The 17,936-nt window shown below is 36.8% G+C and overlaps 1 protein-coding gene across 4 annotated transcripts; it reads right to left on the bottom strand.

Moving 5' to 3' along the window:
* Nucleotides 1-3,336: 3,336 nt before the first annotated feature.
* Nucleotides 3,337-16,966, bottom strand: LOC102225341 (cAMP-responsive element modulator-like). 4 transcript variants are annotated; one of them, XM_023335808.1, is made up of 8 exons: nt 16,863-16,966; nt 15,109-15,222; nt 14,894-15,025; nt 12,202-12,290; nt 11,985-12,127; nt 10,833-11,009; nt 5,607-5,766; nt 3,337-4,922 (listed from the first exon to the last, which is right to left on the bottom strand). In XM_023335808.1, the coding sequence occupies exons 2-8, from the start codon at nt 15,214-15,216 to the stop codon at nt 4,778-4,780; spliced, it is 954 nt and encodes a 317-aa protein (XP_023191576.1). In that variant the 5' UTR covers nt 15,217-15,222; nt 16,863-16,966; the 3' UTR covers nt 3,337-4,777. The 4 variants fall into 4 exon arrangements, with proteins under 4 accessions (XP_023191576.1, XP_014330341.1, XP_023191577.1 ...); XM_014474855.2 differs by having other exon boundaries at nt 14,894-15,022; XM_023335809.1 differs by lacking the exon at nt 16,863-16,966 and having other exon boundaries at nt 14,894-15,006; nt 15,109-15,216.
* Nucleotides 16,967-17,936: the final 970 nt, after the last annotated feature.

Here is a 17,936-nt window from a genome sequence, read left to right as displayed (position 1 = left end):
TCACTGAGCTCTGAGTAGCAAAGAGATATGGAGGAGTGGCAAAGAGTCTTTACATTTTAGAGGCATGGTGAGTTAATGAGTAATTTTTGCTTCAGTGGAAGAAATTAGACAATAAAAGATCAGAGTTCAGTTCTCCTGTTTTCTGGATTTTTTTGAATCATCTAAAATCAAACATAAATCTTTCTTCCTAGGACTCTTTGGCCATCTGAACTGTATTTTTCACATGAAAATACAACTGTATATCATATTTGATCTCTGTCCCACCTGATGTTACCAGTTCAGCAGTTGCATCATCTGTTTGTGATTGAATAGCTTAAATACCTGGACTAGTGCCAGTCGTGTTTCATGGCATTTTAAAAATACATGAAGAGATTTGTCCAGAGTTCTAAGAAGATATAATTGCCATCAACAGGAAAAAGGAAATAAAAAGATTGAAAAAGACTCTAAATATTCCTCCAGATACAGTTTTGAGGAATAGTTCACAAGTTTAATGTGGGTGTGACAGAACAGGCTGCAGAGGCCGTCAGTCCAAAGGTACAGTATGGTTAATAGTCATAAGTGTTCCTGTCCACAGGTTAACTATGTAAGTACAACTAGACTGAGACTTCATAGCGCAATCATAATCCCAGGCTCTTATTAGATTGTCTTGTATGTTAACTTTTACACTTTATCACAAGCACACTGAGGCAACTCACGATCAAACAAGCAAAGCTTAAATTTCTAATTAAATCAAGTAGACATTATTTGTTAACCCCAACAAATATATGTTCAAAGCATCACAACTATTGAACAATATCCAATAGAATAGCCATCTGGACAGCCATGAAGGTTCAAGCAGCACTTCATAGTTTAGTCACCAGAGGCCACCGTAGAGTGTTTAAAGCTTACAAATTTTGGCCCTTAATGATGATGTGGTTGGGAGATTTTATGCTGCATTTGTGATGGATTATGCCAACGATCTGTCTTGGGAAAAGTAGCTGAATGGACATGAGGTCATCTCTAGCAATTTATCAAACTGGAGATGTGCATGAAGAGGAGCCAAAGACTTGGTGCTGTAAGACAATTAAATGGTTGTGGATTACTTGTAGATGTATATCATTTGTACTAATGTACAAATTGTCTTGCAATTGTCTTAAAATAACATTAACCTGAAACTGCTTGCCTTGCAGTCAAAAGAGTCCATATTCAAGTAAAATGGAATAAGATCAGGTAATTTAGAATCTGAAACATGTCCTGGTATTAATGTCCTCTTTAGTATTGGAAACATTTGTGTTTCATTTTCAAATAGCAGAGGTAGGTAGTAACATTTACTCAGTTTTATTTACTTGGGTAACTTTTTAAAAATATATATATACTTTTAGTAGTATTTTTACTATGCTGTACTTTTACTTGAGTAAGTACAGCAAGTGTTTGAGCATTTTACTCAAACACTTGTTTACTCAAACACTTGTTTGAGTAAAATTTCTGCATTTTCTACCTACTGAAAGAAGAACAAATATGTTTTAACAAAAAATAATTCACCAGCCACAGACACACACCTGTAGTTTTTTAGTTTCATGAGTTTTTTTTTTTTGTTTGTTTGTTTTTTATTGAAAGAAACTGATTTGGAAAATTTTTCTTTTGTCTGATTTAATTTTTTTTTCCTTATATAAATTGTCATTTTGGTCCTTAAAATAAACTTTCCACTAAACTTTATATTTTCTTCTGTCTGATTATGTTATTGTTAAATATTTAAGGAGTCATAATTTGATCAGTTACTGATCACTTGAGTAGACTTTTTAACCAAATATTTATTTCACTCTTATTTGAATTATTTTTTGGATACTTTTTATTTTTACTTCACTAAAAATATGTTGAAGTAGTGGTACTCTTACTTCATTATTCTCCCCACCTCTGGTTAATAGTAACACATTATCAATGTACTTCGTGAAGGTTTTCATGTTTTCTGAAAATACATTAATAGCAATCAGACTGAAAGGTATTTAGAATGTTCAATATTAATGTGAGTATACATATTCAAGGTGTTTGTGTAGTTTAGTTTATGATTTTGGTTGCAGTTACGTGTTATGACCAGCAGAGGTCTCCCGCTGCCGCCTTAAGGAACCACAGATCGCGTTGTCAGGGTGACCGGCCTCAGCTCTCCTGTAGGCGGCTTGAAACAAGGTGGAAATTTCCACTCTAGCCGAGCTGGAGCAAAGGCCGTGAAGATGTTTGAAAAACAGCGTCATGAAACGTTAACAGGACAAACTCACGTAAAGTTTCTCCTTCTCTTTCGGTTCTGGCGTAAGAGAGGAAAGAGCAGCTGGTGCTTGGATTGCAATAAATCAGATTCACTGTGAAAGAAGCAAACATTATTTTAACATCTCACTTGAAAACTAAAAGTATTCATGAGACGGTTTAGGAGACTTCACGCCATCAGGATCAATGTTATTTAATTAGACCAGTTGTAACTTTTTCTCTTACTTTAGTGCATTTTGTTTTTGGAGTGTTTTTAGTGTAAATTCCCCTGACATGTTTCTTTAACCCTAACATAGGTATCTATAAGGCTATAAACCAATTTGTTAAAATCAGATAAATACCCCCTACATAGCACTTGGTAAGTATTTAAAAGATGTAGGTATCAGTGAACGTCTCTTAAAGTGTTGCTCCCCATTCACAAATGTAAGTTAAACTTTTTTTGCCTAATTGTAACATAAATTCTGCTTTTATTTCCCCTGTCTTGTTTATGAAAGATGGTAGGACTGAGTGTAAACTGGATAGAGGCATTAGGACTCGTGGCTCATGATGTAAGTCAGAGGATTTTTGTGCTATCGTAGTAATCAAGCCATTTTTTATAACTACTGATCACGTTTTTACTGATATTTTTATGATTTATTTTTGATGAGCTCCAGGTTTGGGAGGTAGGAAACCCTCCTTGTCATCACCCTAATCTTTAGCTCTAAGATTTTCCATCAGATTCAATTCTGGACTCTGATTGGTTTGCTCAAAACATTATTACTTCCAGTCTAAAGAGACATGTTGGTAAAATTAAAAGATTGAACAGTCAATCAAACTTCTTAATTTCAAGAGAAGTAATAAGGTTTATTAAAAATCAGCTAATTTTTTATTTGTAAATTATAATTTTGATCATTCTAAGTAATCGAAACCAGAAAAAGTTTATTAGATAGTGAGGAAAATCTATTTTTGACTCTTTTGGCAGCGTGTGTAATTATCTGGTTTAAACTGTTATGTTGGTGTTCTTTAACTTTTTGCTGCATTAATTAAGATTTTATTGGCTTTGACAGCAAAACTGAAGTAACTGACTTCACATTAGTAAATAAAATAAATCAAAATCTGTCAGGTTTAAAAATTTTATTCGATAAAAACAGTTGTACATTTCAAACACAAAAATACACTAAGAGAAGAGAACACAAAAGATGAAGTTATTTAAACCCAAATAAGCTAAGTGCAAAAAAAATATGCCTCAATTTATATTAAGAGTTGAACTGAATGAGACTCCTCTGAAAGTACAAACTGCAATAGGAAATTTGATGACAAATGTGCAGATGTTAATGAGTTAAACAGTAAATAAATACTTTACTGCCACTAGAAGAGCTTCAGCAGCCAAAAGGCAAAATTTCAGTATGATTAACAGAAATTAAAACAAGTTAATAAAATTATTAATAGAATAAACTCCACAATGTCAAAACGGACAGAAATTAATCAATCTTTTAACTGTCAGCAGAATTATTAAGAAGAAGCTGCATTTTAAAATAAAGTGTCCTTTACAAAAAACAGATTAAGAAACTGGCGTCACCCTTTGAACAGAGTATTTTCAATCATCAGAACACAAACAAATACAGTTTTTCTTTCATTATCGAGGGATTTCAGAAACGGCGCTCCTTTAAAACGTAAAAACAGTTCATGTTGAGATTTTTAATATAGATTCTTCTTTACAGGTAACATGTTCACAGAATATATATTATTTTAAGAATTAAATCTGAAACATGGTGTTACTTTCTGTGCTTTGATTTAGATTTTATACTCATTTCACTTTAGCAGAGAAAAATAAATTCATTTTGATATTTACTAACATGGTTTACATTCAGGTGTTGTCGTCTCGCTTACAGACAATGAATTCTCTTTTATTTTCATTTACATTTTAGGAGAAACATTTCTGAAGATGGAAATAATGAAATCAGTGACATCACATCTCCCTAATTGTGCTTTTGAGGATGCAACAACCAAAACCAGAAGCTTTAATCGCACACATGACATCTTTAGGTAAACACGCTTTGAGTCGCAGCTGCTGGTGGATCTTCTGGTGCCTCCTGCTCATCTGACCCGGGTTACACAAAAATAAAAAATTCAAACAGAAAAAAAAAAAGTTGCTGATTGTGAGACCAGGCTGACCCTTCCCACCTCCATCACTTCCAGCTGTTTTCTTTTTTCTTTTTGGTCAAAATTCTCAGTTGACTTCCAGGAAGCATCTGCTGCTCCTCTTCCTGTCTCCCCCTCCGTTTGACCGGCTCTCGTCGGCTGGCCTCGCCTCGCGCACAACAGCGACAGCAAGCGCAGAGTTTACGACACTCGGGAATCTCCACATGCAAAGAGCACAGGTTAAGAACAAGAGCAAAACTGGCAAGCTCACGCTGTCTGAAATCTCCACAACACTTTATAATTTTGGCGTACGTCAGGCCTGAGTGAGCAAAGAAACAAAGACGATTAAAGCAGTTTATTTTTTGTTCTGTAGTCCTTTTTTTCCGATATGTTGCAGCAGTCTATGAAGTGTCTTCAGCTACTCGGCTTTGTGACAGTAAATGTCCTTCAATGCTTTCAGCTCTTCGATCAGTGTCTTGTTTTGGTTTTCCAGCACAGCTACGCGGTTTTCCAGACATTTGACGTATTCTTTCTTTTTCCTGCGGCACTCGCGCGCTGCCTCCCTGCAGAAAAGAGAGGAGAAACCCCAACGGTTAGTGATGAAACTGACAAAACAACAACATTGGTTTAACTCCTTCAGACAGATTTTCATCTACAGAGCAAAAACAATGTATCCAACTAATTCTTACAGCCATTCAGAATTGAAATAAAGGGAAAAGAAGACATTTCTATAAGTGTTTGTACTCATAAAAGACATGAAAATACTAAATAAAATAAATGAACTGTGAAATAAGCTATAGAATGTTTATAGAAACTTTTTATCTTTGCATTTTAACAGTAAATAATTAAGCGGTGGATAATATATTGCAACTGGCCTTTGGGACAGATATTCAACTTTTAAATTTTTTTATTGTATACTACATAATAATACCATCATTTGAAATTGAAATACTTAAAATTATACTGAGATTAGATTATACTGAGAGCAATTTTATTAGATTAAGATGAACTTAAATTGATATTTTTGATGGAAATATTTTTCAGAGCAATGTGTGTCTAATAACTGAAGCTCACTCATGTCAAATTAAGATTTAGAGCTTCAGTGTCATCAAGGTCAATAAGAAAATCAGTGACAAGAATCATTCTAGTTTATTGGTTTAAGCCCAAAAATATGCCATGTCCATTCCAGTTTCATTCATTAATCGTAGAGAAAATGTTTTGCAGCTGTCGAAGTTTCTGTGTCCTACCTGTTTTTCATCAGCCTGACCTCCCTCTTGCGGGTGATCTCCTCGGCGTGCTGCGACGACGGGCTCTGCATGCTGCTGGGAGACGCAGCCATCACGATGCTCTGAGCCAGGCCCGAGTTGGGCGATCGCAGCTGGTAGGCTGGCATGTCTCCTGTGGCAGCTGTGGACCAACAAGGAAAAAAAAACTAAAGCAATACTGACCACTTTGCAAACTTATGCAAACTGCATAAAATATAAATATGGTGTGCAATTTTTGCAGCTTTTATGTTTATATCCGGTGCTTTAAAGCGCCACATATAAACAAGCCATTGTAAACTCTGAATTAAACTTATTCATTTGAAAGGAGTCATCATGTCCCTGAAACAATTATCTATAAACAGCAAATTGGCTGCCAAAAGTCATTTCATGTGTGCATTCATTTTCTGCTCGTAAATGACTTAACCAGTGACTGACGCTCCAGGATTAAACGGCAGTAGTGGCTGGAAGTCACATGTCTGGTTGGCAGGAGAAAAGAAAGACGGAATGCAGTCCGTTCCTTCGTCTCAGAAAGCATCCAAATAAAAACACAGAGCCGTGCACAGACATTTGGGGAGCAGGAGCTCAAGTGGAGAAAAGGGCACCTTCTGCAACTGCCTTAGTAGTGTGAGATTTTTTCACAAGGACAGATTGAACACAAATTTCAAATCAATAACCGCATGCTGTCTTGGGCCACACACTGTAAAAAAAAAAAGGAAGAAAAGACAGATTTCATCAGGGCACTTTTTTGTCCAGGAGACAATGGGAAGGTGCTCTTTCACCTCCTACTGTCTATATAGGAGGTGATAAGAGTTTATGATTGGTTTCACTTATTTTTGTTTGTTTTATTGTTTATCTGTTGATGATTATGCTCTCTACTTTCTGCAAAGAACTTTAAATTGCTTTCTGGAAGACACAGATTGATGGATCTGTTTGATTAATTAAACTGACTTTTCAACATTTTCTTATGCAGTCAGCAACACAAAGTAAAAAATGCTTAAACTTTTAAGAAGAGGCATCTACATGTTTCACATTTGCTACATCAGGGTTAGTACTGTAGACCAAAATCAGCAGATCCCAGAAAATAATCACTTGGAACAAGCCATGGGTCAGTTAGCAGGGTAGAGACTTCCAAACCATTTTTCTGTGGCTTAAAGTAGAGATGCACAATATATCCACACTAACATCATATCGGCTGGTTTTAGTCTTTTTTTTTAACACATTGGTATCGGTCTGATGAATAAACTTAGTTGTTATGAACAACCAATATTTATTTTTATCTTGTTGCCATCTGTTTCTGGTTGTTATTTTTCCAAATGGTAGGGAAATATACAGTATATATTGGTTATTGGCCATAACAACAATATTAATGTTGGATATCGATATCGGCCCAAACTTTCAAATCGGTACAGCCCTAGTTTAAAGTAAGTTCAATGACAGGACTGGAAGTGTGGAACTGCTGCTGCACACTGCCTGTCAACTGGCTGAAAAAAGCCCAACACACTTAACAGAAGGATGCATTCAAGTCGATGGAGAATATTTCCAAATGTGGAAAATAGGGACCATCACAGTGGCACCTGTTACTCTTATTAACGCAGCTGCAGTATTAAAGGGCATTAGGGAGAGCTGACATTAAATTTAATCCAAGTATTACTTTTTAAAGTGAACTTCAGGTAAAAGGAAGAATACTTCTAAACTACTGTCCATTTTGGTGCTTATCTCCAGCCGCCATTGGGCGAGAGGCGGGGTACACTCCGTACTGGTTGCCAGGCAACATGGAGACATGCAGGACATCCAACCATGCACACACTCATACCTAACAGAGACCAGTTAACCTAACAGTCATGTTTTTTAAGTGTGGGAGGAAACCATGCATGCATGTTTAGAGCTTGGGATTTGAACCCAGAACCTTCAAAACTATAACTGTGACAATAAATATTAGATTATATAGCAGCAGCTTTTCTGTTTTACATTAAATAAGTAAATTGTTTTTGCACAAATACAGTCAAACTGGTTATTTCTCAAGGTTACAACCACGAGAATCACAAAGCATAATTGGAACAGCATTTATAATCTTAATTCCCCCTTTTCCTTTTTTTCAAAGATGATCAGATTATAATATATTGCATTCTTTCATTCTTTTATGGGCCAAAATCAAACAAATAAAAGCAATTTTCTAAAATGTTAATTCAAGATAAACATTATCAGCATGGAGGAAAAAGCATTTGTACTTGGGGGGGTGGCGCTGTGTTTATCAAAGCCCTGCTGGCTGCTGATAACTGCAGGAAAGCAGCATTTTTCTTAAAAAGAAAAGTAAAGTCATCTGTGGTGAGGTGGGGGAACAGCAGCTCTGTTTGTGGTTTCATGTTCTTCTTGAGTTGAGTCACAAGTGACTCAACAAGTAACTGCTCTGCTCTGTTCCCGCTTCTCTTTTTCTCTCTGCACTAACATAGCTTCAGTCTTCTCCACACACACACTCATTCAAAAAGAGACGCAACAGGTGCACACACACACACACACACACACACAAAAACATCCACACACACAAAGAGCGCTGCACTCTTTTCTCTCAGGTTGTGATAACGCAGTGACTCGGGCCGTGCTGACGTCAGCGTGTGCGTCTCTCTCGCACGTTTTGCATTCTCTCTTCGCTGCCTTGCTTGTGTTCCAGGAAACACGGTGACGTCAAAGCAGCATCTATCTCACCCCCCCCCACCACCAGTCCTCCCACTCGCCCCGCTCCTTCACCCGCTCCCTCTCTCCCTCCCTCCCTCCCTCCCTGCCTGCCTGACAACCACTTAAGAAGATCTGTGTGTGTTTTACTGCTTCAGGAAAGACAGCTTTACACAAATAATCTGAACGCTTGCAGATTTTTCAGACTCTTATTTCCAAAAAAAGTATAAAGCTACAATGTCCAAATCTATTTCTCAGCTTATCCAAATGGATCAATTTTCACTTACAGATATACTGTACATTGTTTCCATTTCAAAAAATAGCACCAATAACTAACATTTATCAACTTAAATAAGTATAAAAATAAGTGAGTAAACTACCTGACTCAGTCTCATCTCCAGTAACAGCCATCTCTTGTTTCCAATAATCCAGCACCACGGCAGGAAGGAAAAAACCTCAGCAAAGAATCTTCCAAAAATCCTCCTCTACTTCTTTTTTAAATCTAAATCTCCTTCTTTACTCCCTGTTTTCTCTCTGCTCTCCCTCTTTCAGAGTGCTCACACTCCAACTTTGCAGCCGGATTACAATTACAGGCATTGACATCACTGTGACATCACTGGTGCCCGCTGAAGTCAGTAAAACAGCCTGGATTATAGCGCTGGTTCCTCCCCTTTCTCCGCCCGTGCGGATCAGACGGAGAGGCAGAGAAACACAATGTGAGCCAGGCAGAGAGGGAGGAGGAAGAGCAGGAGGAGGAGGGTGTATTTTTAGAACCAGTGACGCAACTACAGAGACGCTCAACAAACAAGAGGATATTGTGTCCCAAGTGGCTGCCATGCAAACAGTCGAGCGGTTATTTACTGCCTGTGTCTGTTGGAAGAAGGTAAAAACAAGGAGGGGAAAGATAATTGAGGTTTGACATCATTTGTTGGAGGTTATATCCACAAGCTGAGTCCAACCGAATAACAGTTGAGCCTAAAGAAAACATTTTAACTGCAGGGCTTTATTGGAAAAAAAACAACATCGTTTCTGCTACTGATAATAAACAGGGAAAGTACAGTTTGAGTGGGAAAGTTTGCAAACTCATTAACAGGCAACGTTGGCTTTCCAGGGTGTTTACTTATTACACAACATTAACTAGAGTTACTGTTTGTAATAAGAAGTGAGTGCAAAAGTTAGAATTTACCCAACCTTCCCCATACAGTGGACCTTAGTATTCGCATGGCGTAGTGACTACAGCTGCCTGGATGATACCAGTGAATACTTAAGATCCGCTCTAAAAGTGCTAATGACAATCTCTCTTAATAGTTCAAACATCAAATATACCTTAATATGCATTAATATGCAGAGTGGAAACCGTCTTCTGTCCACAGTATTCCTTATTTCCTTTCTTGGTGTTAACACCAAACTCTTAAAAAGTAACAAACCCCTCTGTGAAACCATAACCCAGCCCTCAGTCAAATGTTGAACAATTTCCCCAAAGTGGGCGGGGCCAATAGACACTGAGGGGCGTGGCCAAGTGTGGGGATGAGCTGAGGGGGTTCAGCAGATCTGAGGTTGTAACTTTTTTTTTTTAAAGAAACTAGTTACGAAGCCCCCTAGGTGATATGGGCAAAAAATGTTTCTTTTGCATTACCTCACATAACTTTTGCATTACCTCACAAAACTTTTGCGTTACCTCACAAAACTTTTGCGTTACCTCGCAATAGGTTTTGCATTCTCTCACAATAACGTACTGATCAGTTCATGCAGCATAACTGAATACTGAAAGTCTTTCTTACGGTGGTCACTGTACGTCTGCTATAATATAAGGTTTTTCTGAGTTATTTTCATGGGGTCATATCTGAGTGTTTTGATTGTTATTTTGTGATTAATAAAGGGCCGTTTTCATGTGCAGTTCCATCTCAGACTTACACAAACAGACATAAACATGAAGCGAATAAATCGATATGCAATCAGTTTTGGCACCAAAGAGTTAAGAATAAATAAACACGTTTTCACTGAAGCTCTTTAAATGTGTATATATTTGAAATTTGAAATTGACATTTGTAACTATATACAATTTAAACCACTTATTGTGAGGGAAAGCAAAAAAAAATGTCCGTATGGGGGCTTCATAACTAGTGACAAATCTAGCAGTGATTTTACTTTTATGGTGACAACATGTGAAGGAACAAGTCGCTCTGCACCTTTGCTCTGTCCTGAGGAGAAGTGAGCGACATCAAGCCACTGGTTTGGTTCCTCCTGGACAAACTACTATGAATTTTACTCATGCGCTGCAAAAACACAACATCTCACCAAGTATTTTTGGTCTAGTTTTGACTGGAAATATGTAACTACAAAACTAACTTACAAGTAACTTTTCAGCAAAATGTAGGCGCTTGTTTAAAGTCAACAATTCCTTAATATTGATGAAAAAGTACTAGTTCCACTGACAGATTATTTTACTTAAACCAAGACATTTTTCCCCATCTTATAAGTGAAATAATCTCCCAGTGGAAGTGGAACTTTTTCAGTGTGATGTTTGGGCTACGTTACCTTGGATGAGCACCTGTCCTCCCTGGATGAAGAACTGGTGTGATGAGTCTGCAGCCTGCAGGACGGCGGCTCCGGTCTGAGGGGTCGGGGAGCCGGTCACCGTCATGGTCTGGGCCCCCTGAAGGGTGTCCACTGCTGGGCTGGTCAGTGGGATCGCTCTGCCCTGAGCGATGGCAACTGTGTGAGGTCAGAGTTCAGTTTTAACCAGGATGTCGTCTCATATGGCCTTTAAAGTCTCAAATGAAGTTGAAATGAAGATTTTACTAATTCACTTCAATAATTCTTCAACTACAGCTTAATAACTGTACAAGTAGCATTTTTGTTGATATATGACAACAAAACAATGCAGGTTTCTAATTTATTGTCCTTTTTCTCAGTCGAAATTATAAATAAAAACTCAAGTAAATCGATACACCCCCAAGAATACTTGGTTCATTTTCCATTAGTGATAACACCAACCCAGATGAATATTTGACCTCTGTTCTTCTCAGAACTGATAAAGTTCATTTAAACTGAATGATTTCCTAACATAGATCATATTTTTAAGCATAGCAAACAAACTTTCACCAGGGTTAAAGTCGGGGTTTTGGGAACGCGTTTCCAAAAGCTTAGTGTCAGTAAAGTTTCATGAGATCCAAAATGATTTTTGATGTGTGTTTATAGAAACCTGTTGCTAAAGTTTCACAACTTACCCAAACTGTCACCTAAAATGAAAGAAAATTAGTCCAGGAACAACTCAGGGATCGATCAGGGAATTTATCCAAATTTCACTGGATGTTTGTATATAATTTTATGAAGCAGACACAACAAATTAGAGAAAATCCAGAATAAATTCAAACTACTGCATCAAATTGTCTTTTTAAAATCTTAATTTTTTAAAGCTGAATCAGAATAGTACAAGAAAAAAGTGCTTCAATTATTTTCTTATAATTGAAGCTAATGATAACTATATTTAAACCATACATTTATTTTCTTTATTAATTATAAAAATTCTGCTACTACAGCTGTTTACACCACTCAGAAATCCCAGCAGAGCAACTAGAAATCAAAGTTTCCAATCAGAAAAGGAAGGAAAGCAGGAAAATAAACACCGTATTTAGAATCAAAGAACACATAATATCTGTACGGTGTGAAGGTTTCCTGTGTACTGACTGTATTGTCCGGAGCTGGTTTGGTAGATTGAGTTGGGAACTGATTCTGTGGAGCTGCTGGAGACCGCCGCATCCTCCTCTCCCTTCTCCTCGTCGATTTTAGGAACCGTCGGCGAATCCGACGACAACTCATTTAAGATTTTTCTGGAGAAAACAAATGCAGATTTTCAACAACAGGCTGTTTGTCTTCATTTCGCTTTCTGCTGACCGCATCTCACCGATACGACGGACGCCTGGAGAGGAGCTCCCGTCTTTTCTGCGTGTCCGTAACCGACCCGTCATCCTCCAGTTCAGCAACTGTAACAATCTGAGCAAACAGGCAGCATTTGCTATACCTAGAATTCATCCCCATTCTGCTTTTTCCCCATTTTCCCAAATTACAACTGATATTGTTATAGTATTTAAAACCATTTAATACAACACAGATACAAAGTAGTACATAGTTTTAAAGTGGAAAGTAAATGTGGAACTAATTTCTATTCAGCCTCCATTAATCCAATTCATTTGGAAAAATTTGGACTTTGACTAGGCCATTCTAAAACATGGACACGCATAGATTTGTGTATGGTAATTGTCCATCCTAAACTCTAGTTTAACAAGTTTTCCATCAAGATTGTTCTGCATTTAGCTCCATCAATCTTCCCATCAACTGACAATGTTTCCTGTCCCTGTAGAAGAAAAGCAGCTCCACAGCATGATGCTGCCACCACCAGCCTCTTCAAAGCTAACGCAGTGAGCATTCTCCTTATCATTTGCGGCTCAGTTACCGCTGTCAGTCTGCAGATCAGTAGATGACATCAGAACGAATACAGTAGCCTTATCTAAATGTGTAATAGTCTAAATTTTGGCACTAATACAGCCCCATATTCATGAGTCTGTTCTCTAACAAACCTCTGAAGCCTTCACAGAAGGTTAAACTATACACAGGTGTCTTCTGAACCCACTTTTCAGATATTTAATTGTAAAAAAAAAAAAATGCAAACAACATATTTTCCTTCTATGTCACAATTATGCACTACTTTGTGTAAATCTAACATATAAAATCCAAATAAAATACAATACCGGGTATTTTATCAGTAACTAAATGTGGAAAACAGCAAAGCATATGAGTCCTTCAGCCAGAAACTATAAAAAAAATTGTGAGTCAAAGATCTCTAATGTTTATTGTTATTACTTTGGAGCAGGGATGTTTTCTTTGCTCAAACCATTTTGACGTCAAAGAGGGAATTTGAGCTGGATATAATTTTCAGATTTAATCTTTTCAACCCATTACAAGTCTCAACAGAGACTCTACAGACTCCATTTAATGCTGTATAATCATTTAGTGCATTGCTCTCTAAGTGTGGGTCCATTTTCGCATGAATATGCTTGTAAATGTCTCGCCTTTAAAGTGTATTATTGGATTAAAATTAAATATACAGTAGATCTGGGGTTGTGTCATCACTCTATGGGCTTTTATGACTCCGACTGAGGCGTAATAGTTGTGTGTTACCAACATAAGGGCTGTTTTGGTATCATTAGAAGAGGATATGTGCACTACACCACAGTGCCAAGTTAAACACGGCTTTATCAGCAATTTCTTTCAACTATGTTGTAGAATAACAGATTTCATGCTCTGAAAAGAAAGAAATGATTCTACATGTGCATACTGTGCTAGTGCTAATCCTAAAAAGCATACTAGGTATCTGATTTGAGGTTTTAATAAGTTTAAATTAGAATTTTCTAAAAGTGTTAGTCTGAAACAGAACACACAAAGAAGTATCAGCTGAAAACCGACAACAAAACCACTTTGTGGTGTTTTTCAGTGCAGCTCCACCGTGCAATTCACAGATTTAATCTTTCTGCAAGTTTCCACATAAAAACACGTTCTTATGAAATGACAATTTGTTTCCACTTTGCAACTAATGTTGCACATGTGCTGATGTTGGTTCCTGTTAATTATTGTTTCATTTCCCTTCTCTAAACTCTGTTGTTGTTCTTTTTCTTTTAGTGCTAATATACTGAGATCTTTGTTTAGTGCACTGGAATCAAAAGGAAAATCTATTTAACTCTCAGTCAGAAAAGCTGAGTTTTGCTCTGGTTTGCATTGGTTTCTGCAACTGTAGTAAGACACAAACAAACAGAACACCTTCTGCATATAAAGGTTAGTTTCAGAAGTGTGACATTTCTGTTTCTGCTTCTCACTTTTCTTCACCTCTCAACAGATGCTTTACCTCGCCTACACACAGAGCTACTGTTCATTCACAAACACTGCTACATTATGAAATCAAGCTTTAGATCTGTGGACAGTTAGATGTGGACCTAAACCTGACATTATGCTTTTTCATTCAAAGTTTTATTTGAATGCAGACAAGCAACTAGAATTACACCAGAGCCGATGGAAAAACGACACGTGGGTGTTCCTCTGCAGGTTGAAGGGCTGATGGGGAAAAACTATAACTAACTGGAACTGTATTGTGCATTTATAAAACTAACTAAAACATGCTGGCATTACAGATGTAATATCCTTCGTTTTCATGTTTATGAATCTGTTTATTAGGCTTTTGAACTGATGCGGCACTTACGCTAGTCCACAAAATGGCGACAGCAGAAGTTGAGAGAAAACACAAGAGTCAGTTGGTCTTTTAATAATAATAATTGAATAATCTGTTGAGTATTTATTACCCAATAAATGTATACATAATCACAATACAATACTTTTACTTTTTTGAATTCTGTACTGAAAAATGTACCAAAGTATGAAAAAACTAAAACTATTACTATAACTAATAAAAACTTAACTAAAACCAATCCATATCTAATAAATACTAGCAAACACTCTCGAATTAAAACTAACTGAATTAGACAAACAAAAAGCCACGTCAAAATACAACTAAAGTGTAAAGAAGCTATTAAAACTCTGGTTCCCACCTGAACAGTCTGGACCTGTGGTGACTGGATCACAGAGGTCTGAGGGGCTTGGATGACTCCTGGAACCGACGTGGTCTGACCATCAGACAGCTGGACAACACCAACTTCAGACTCTGTTTGCAACAAAACCTGCTGGTACAAATCAACGACGTCACACAGAAATCTGCTGACGTCATACTTGACAGAAAGCAACAAATAGCTCAAAGTGAGCATACCTGACTGGAGTCTGCAGGACATGCGTTGGCCTCTCCATGATCCTTCTCTCCATCTGTCACTGAATCATTTAAACTGCTTTCCAGCTGAGACGACACCGATGAATCCATGGTCACCTAGGCATACGCACAATTATTAACATGGCAACAGAGAAGAACACCAACCAGTATCAGACAGAGCCAGTGGGTTTCTCTGCAATACATTTATTGCAAACATCTCCTTTCTACACATCAAATCCAATTTTATTTTATTTCAGCAACAAAGCAGTTCAAAGTCCTTTCCATAATAAAAACACAAAAATAAACAATTGAAACATTAAATTTTTCTAAGAACTGTCAATAAAATAATGTTCCACATGGCAAAAGTTCAATTACTTAATTTTGCTTACAAAATTAAGCTTAATTTACACTCATGTGTAAATTAATTTAAATTCAAATCTTTGATGAAACTGATTCTTTTCTCAGTCTGTGAAACATTTGCTCTGACTTACATAATATCTTTATTATATGTGGCTGCCCACTGGTAGAACTGGTAACCAGTTCAAGTTTCGCAACATATCTGGAACCCATATGTTTACCACTTCTGACCCAGAGTTTTCATTCATTAAACCTCTAAGTCTACCTCTATGTACTCCAGAACATAGAGGCTGAAAAGGGACTCATAAGGGGCCGACACTTATGGGTCCCATCTGCATATGAAAGCTAGGTATTTGAAAAACTGTGATTTAAGGGTTAAATAAATTTGAAGGTTGAGGATAAGTAAACAGAAATTGCTATAAATTTTAAATATTTACAGTTTTCCCTTTGGTATCCTACGTACTTCCAGAAGATCTTTAGTTTTTCAACCATTAAATAATGAGTTTCCACAATACATATATTTCCCTGAAGCCACAATTTCAGAGTTTGGAAAATGTGTGTTTATATTTTTTAAATAATTATCTTATCTTGGGTAAATTTGGGGAAATGTTTGTTTTTTGATGTTTGGGAAGTGAATGAAAGCTGTACTTTATAGGTAAAATACCATTATTTGTTATAAAAAGATGACAAACTTTTCAAGTCTCAGCTTTAAATCTTTACAGTTTTCCTCATGAGAAAAAAACAAACTCTTAATGGATGCAGAGTGATCAATTAATGTACAACATACAGATTAAATAACGTGTGACTTTATGCAACACATTCATCAGAAGCCACGATTTTAGAGGCCTATGTAATCCAGATTTATATTTTATTTATACGGAACCACGCCTTGGGTAAATGACATGGCAGCGCATGAACATGAAAAGTCAAACGTTTTAATAACGGGTTGGATAAAACTTTAACTCTCAGTTTTACAAATAAAATTTCAAGTCTTAAAAATATTATTCTCATACTACATCTTTAGATTTCACTCGTGTATTCTGTGTATATTTATTTCAAGACAGTAAGAAAGTGTATTTTCTCGAGACATTAGGTTAAAATAACTGACGTCTTCAAGATGTTTTGCTTCAAAAATGTTTTATTTTGAAGAGGAATACTTCACTCAGCCTCCCAGATCACCGTTACAATTTCGGACTTGACGCGCAGCTGCACAAACTGCTGACAGCCGAACCTTCTGATATCATTTTTTTTTTCCTCACCATGTTGTTCTGCTGTCTACTGACGACAACAACAAAAAACTTTTCTCAAGGAAAAAATTCGCGCCGGGGCTGCGTTTGCGTACTTTCCAGCTCGGCGCTGACCCCCTCTAAAAAGAAAGTGACAGCTTTACGGCGACTTACCGAAGTTTTTACGTAGTCTGACTCGTCACTAATGACAGTATGGGTGGACGGCCTGGGCCTCGCCTTCGCTCACGTAGCTCCCACGTCAGCGCTGATGATGCTGTGCCGAAAATGTCGCTCGACGTGTCAGTTTAACTTTGAAGATCGTCTAGAGAACGCAAGAGGCATCACTTCGTTACTTTAGTTCTAGTTAGCCCGAAGGGTACAAACACAGTAACCGTTGGCACAAATAGTCTTTTGTGGACTTTTAGCTAACCAAAGGGGGAAAAGGGAACAGTTGTAGCCAAGATTTTCCACATAATGTCCCAGAATAAGTTAATTCTATAAAATGTTGAACTTTTGCTGTTTTTTCGCCGTGTAACCCATCTTTTTACGACCAAACCACATTATTTACATAGGGTAGCAGGCATATGTAGATATTAAAGATAATTCGTTTTACTTTAATTCATTTGACTAACTTTGGCTACTGGTTGGTTCTGTTAACTTTGTAAAGTAGAATCAAACCGAATGATTTAATTATTTTTATTGACTGAAACTTTATCTTTACGTTAAGCCTACTTTAACAGTATTCACAGTTGTATCAAGACGTAAACCTGGAGAAAAAAAAAACAGTTTTGGTGAAATATGTTTTATTACTAAAAAAGATACAACATTTATATTGTCTGGTTTTCAGGATATTTTGTTTTCAGAGCAGAGTAATGTCGCCCCCTAACGTCTAATAGATAGTATTACATCAACACTCAATCGTGCACGTACCAATTATAATTATATATTTAACATACATAATTTGTTCGTCTTTTATCAAACGTGTGTCAATTTTTAGTTAATAAATAATTCGATATGATAAAATAGTTCAAATTTAGAAAAAAAATGTAGCATGAATAACTGAATACAATCTATGTTGTATTTATTGAAGATATTGTATATGTGTAAATGCTCAGTAGATAAGCATTTTAATTTTTGAAAATTAGTTTTCTTTGATATACTGTAACTAGCATATATCTTAAAATTCAGAGGTCATAACAAAAACAAGGGAAAAATGCCTTTTGGTTATGAAGTATAGTATTTATCAAT

The sequence above is a fragment of the Xiphophorus maculatus genome, chromosome 6 (assembly GCF_002775205.1).
Source record: "Xiphophorus maculatus strain JP 163 A chromosome 6, X_maculatus-5.0-male, whole genome shotgun sequence".
Taxonomy (NCBI): domain Eukaryota; kingdom Metazoa; phylum Chordata; class Actinopteri; order Cyprinodontiformes; family Poeciliidae; genus Xiphophorus; species Xiphophorus maculatus.
The sequence above is the reverse complement of the archived record's forward strand: the minus strand, read 5'-3'. Positions and strand labels throughout refer to the sequence as shown.

Bases quoted from the DNA above. Each gene is read 5' to 3' on its own strand.
- LOC102225341 (XM_023335808.1), bottom strand. From the start codon at position 15,216: ATGGATTCATCGGTGTCGTCTCAGCTGGAAAGCAGTTTAAATGATTCA. The intron at 15,026-15,108 runs GTATGCTCACTT...GATTTGTACCAG, and splicing joins GTCCTGCAGACTCCAGTCAG to CAGGTTTTGTTGCAAACAGA. The intron at 12,128-12,201 runs GTGAGATGCGGT...TGTTTTCTCCAG, and splicing joins TCCAGGCGTCCGTCGTATCG to AAAAATCTTAAATGAGTTGT.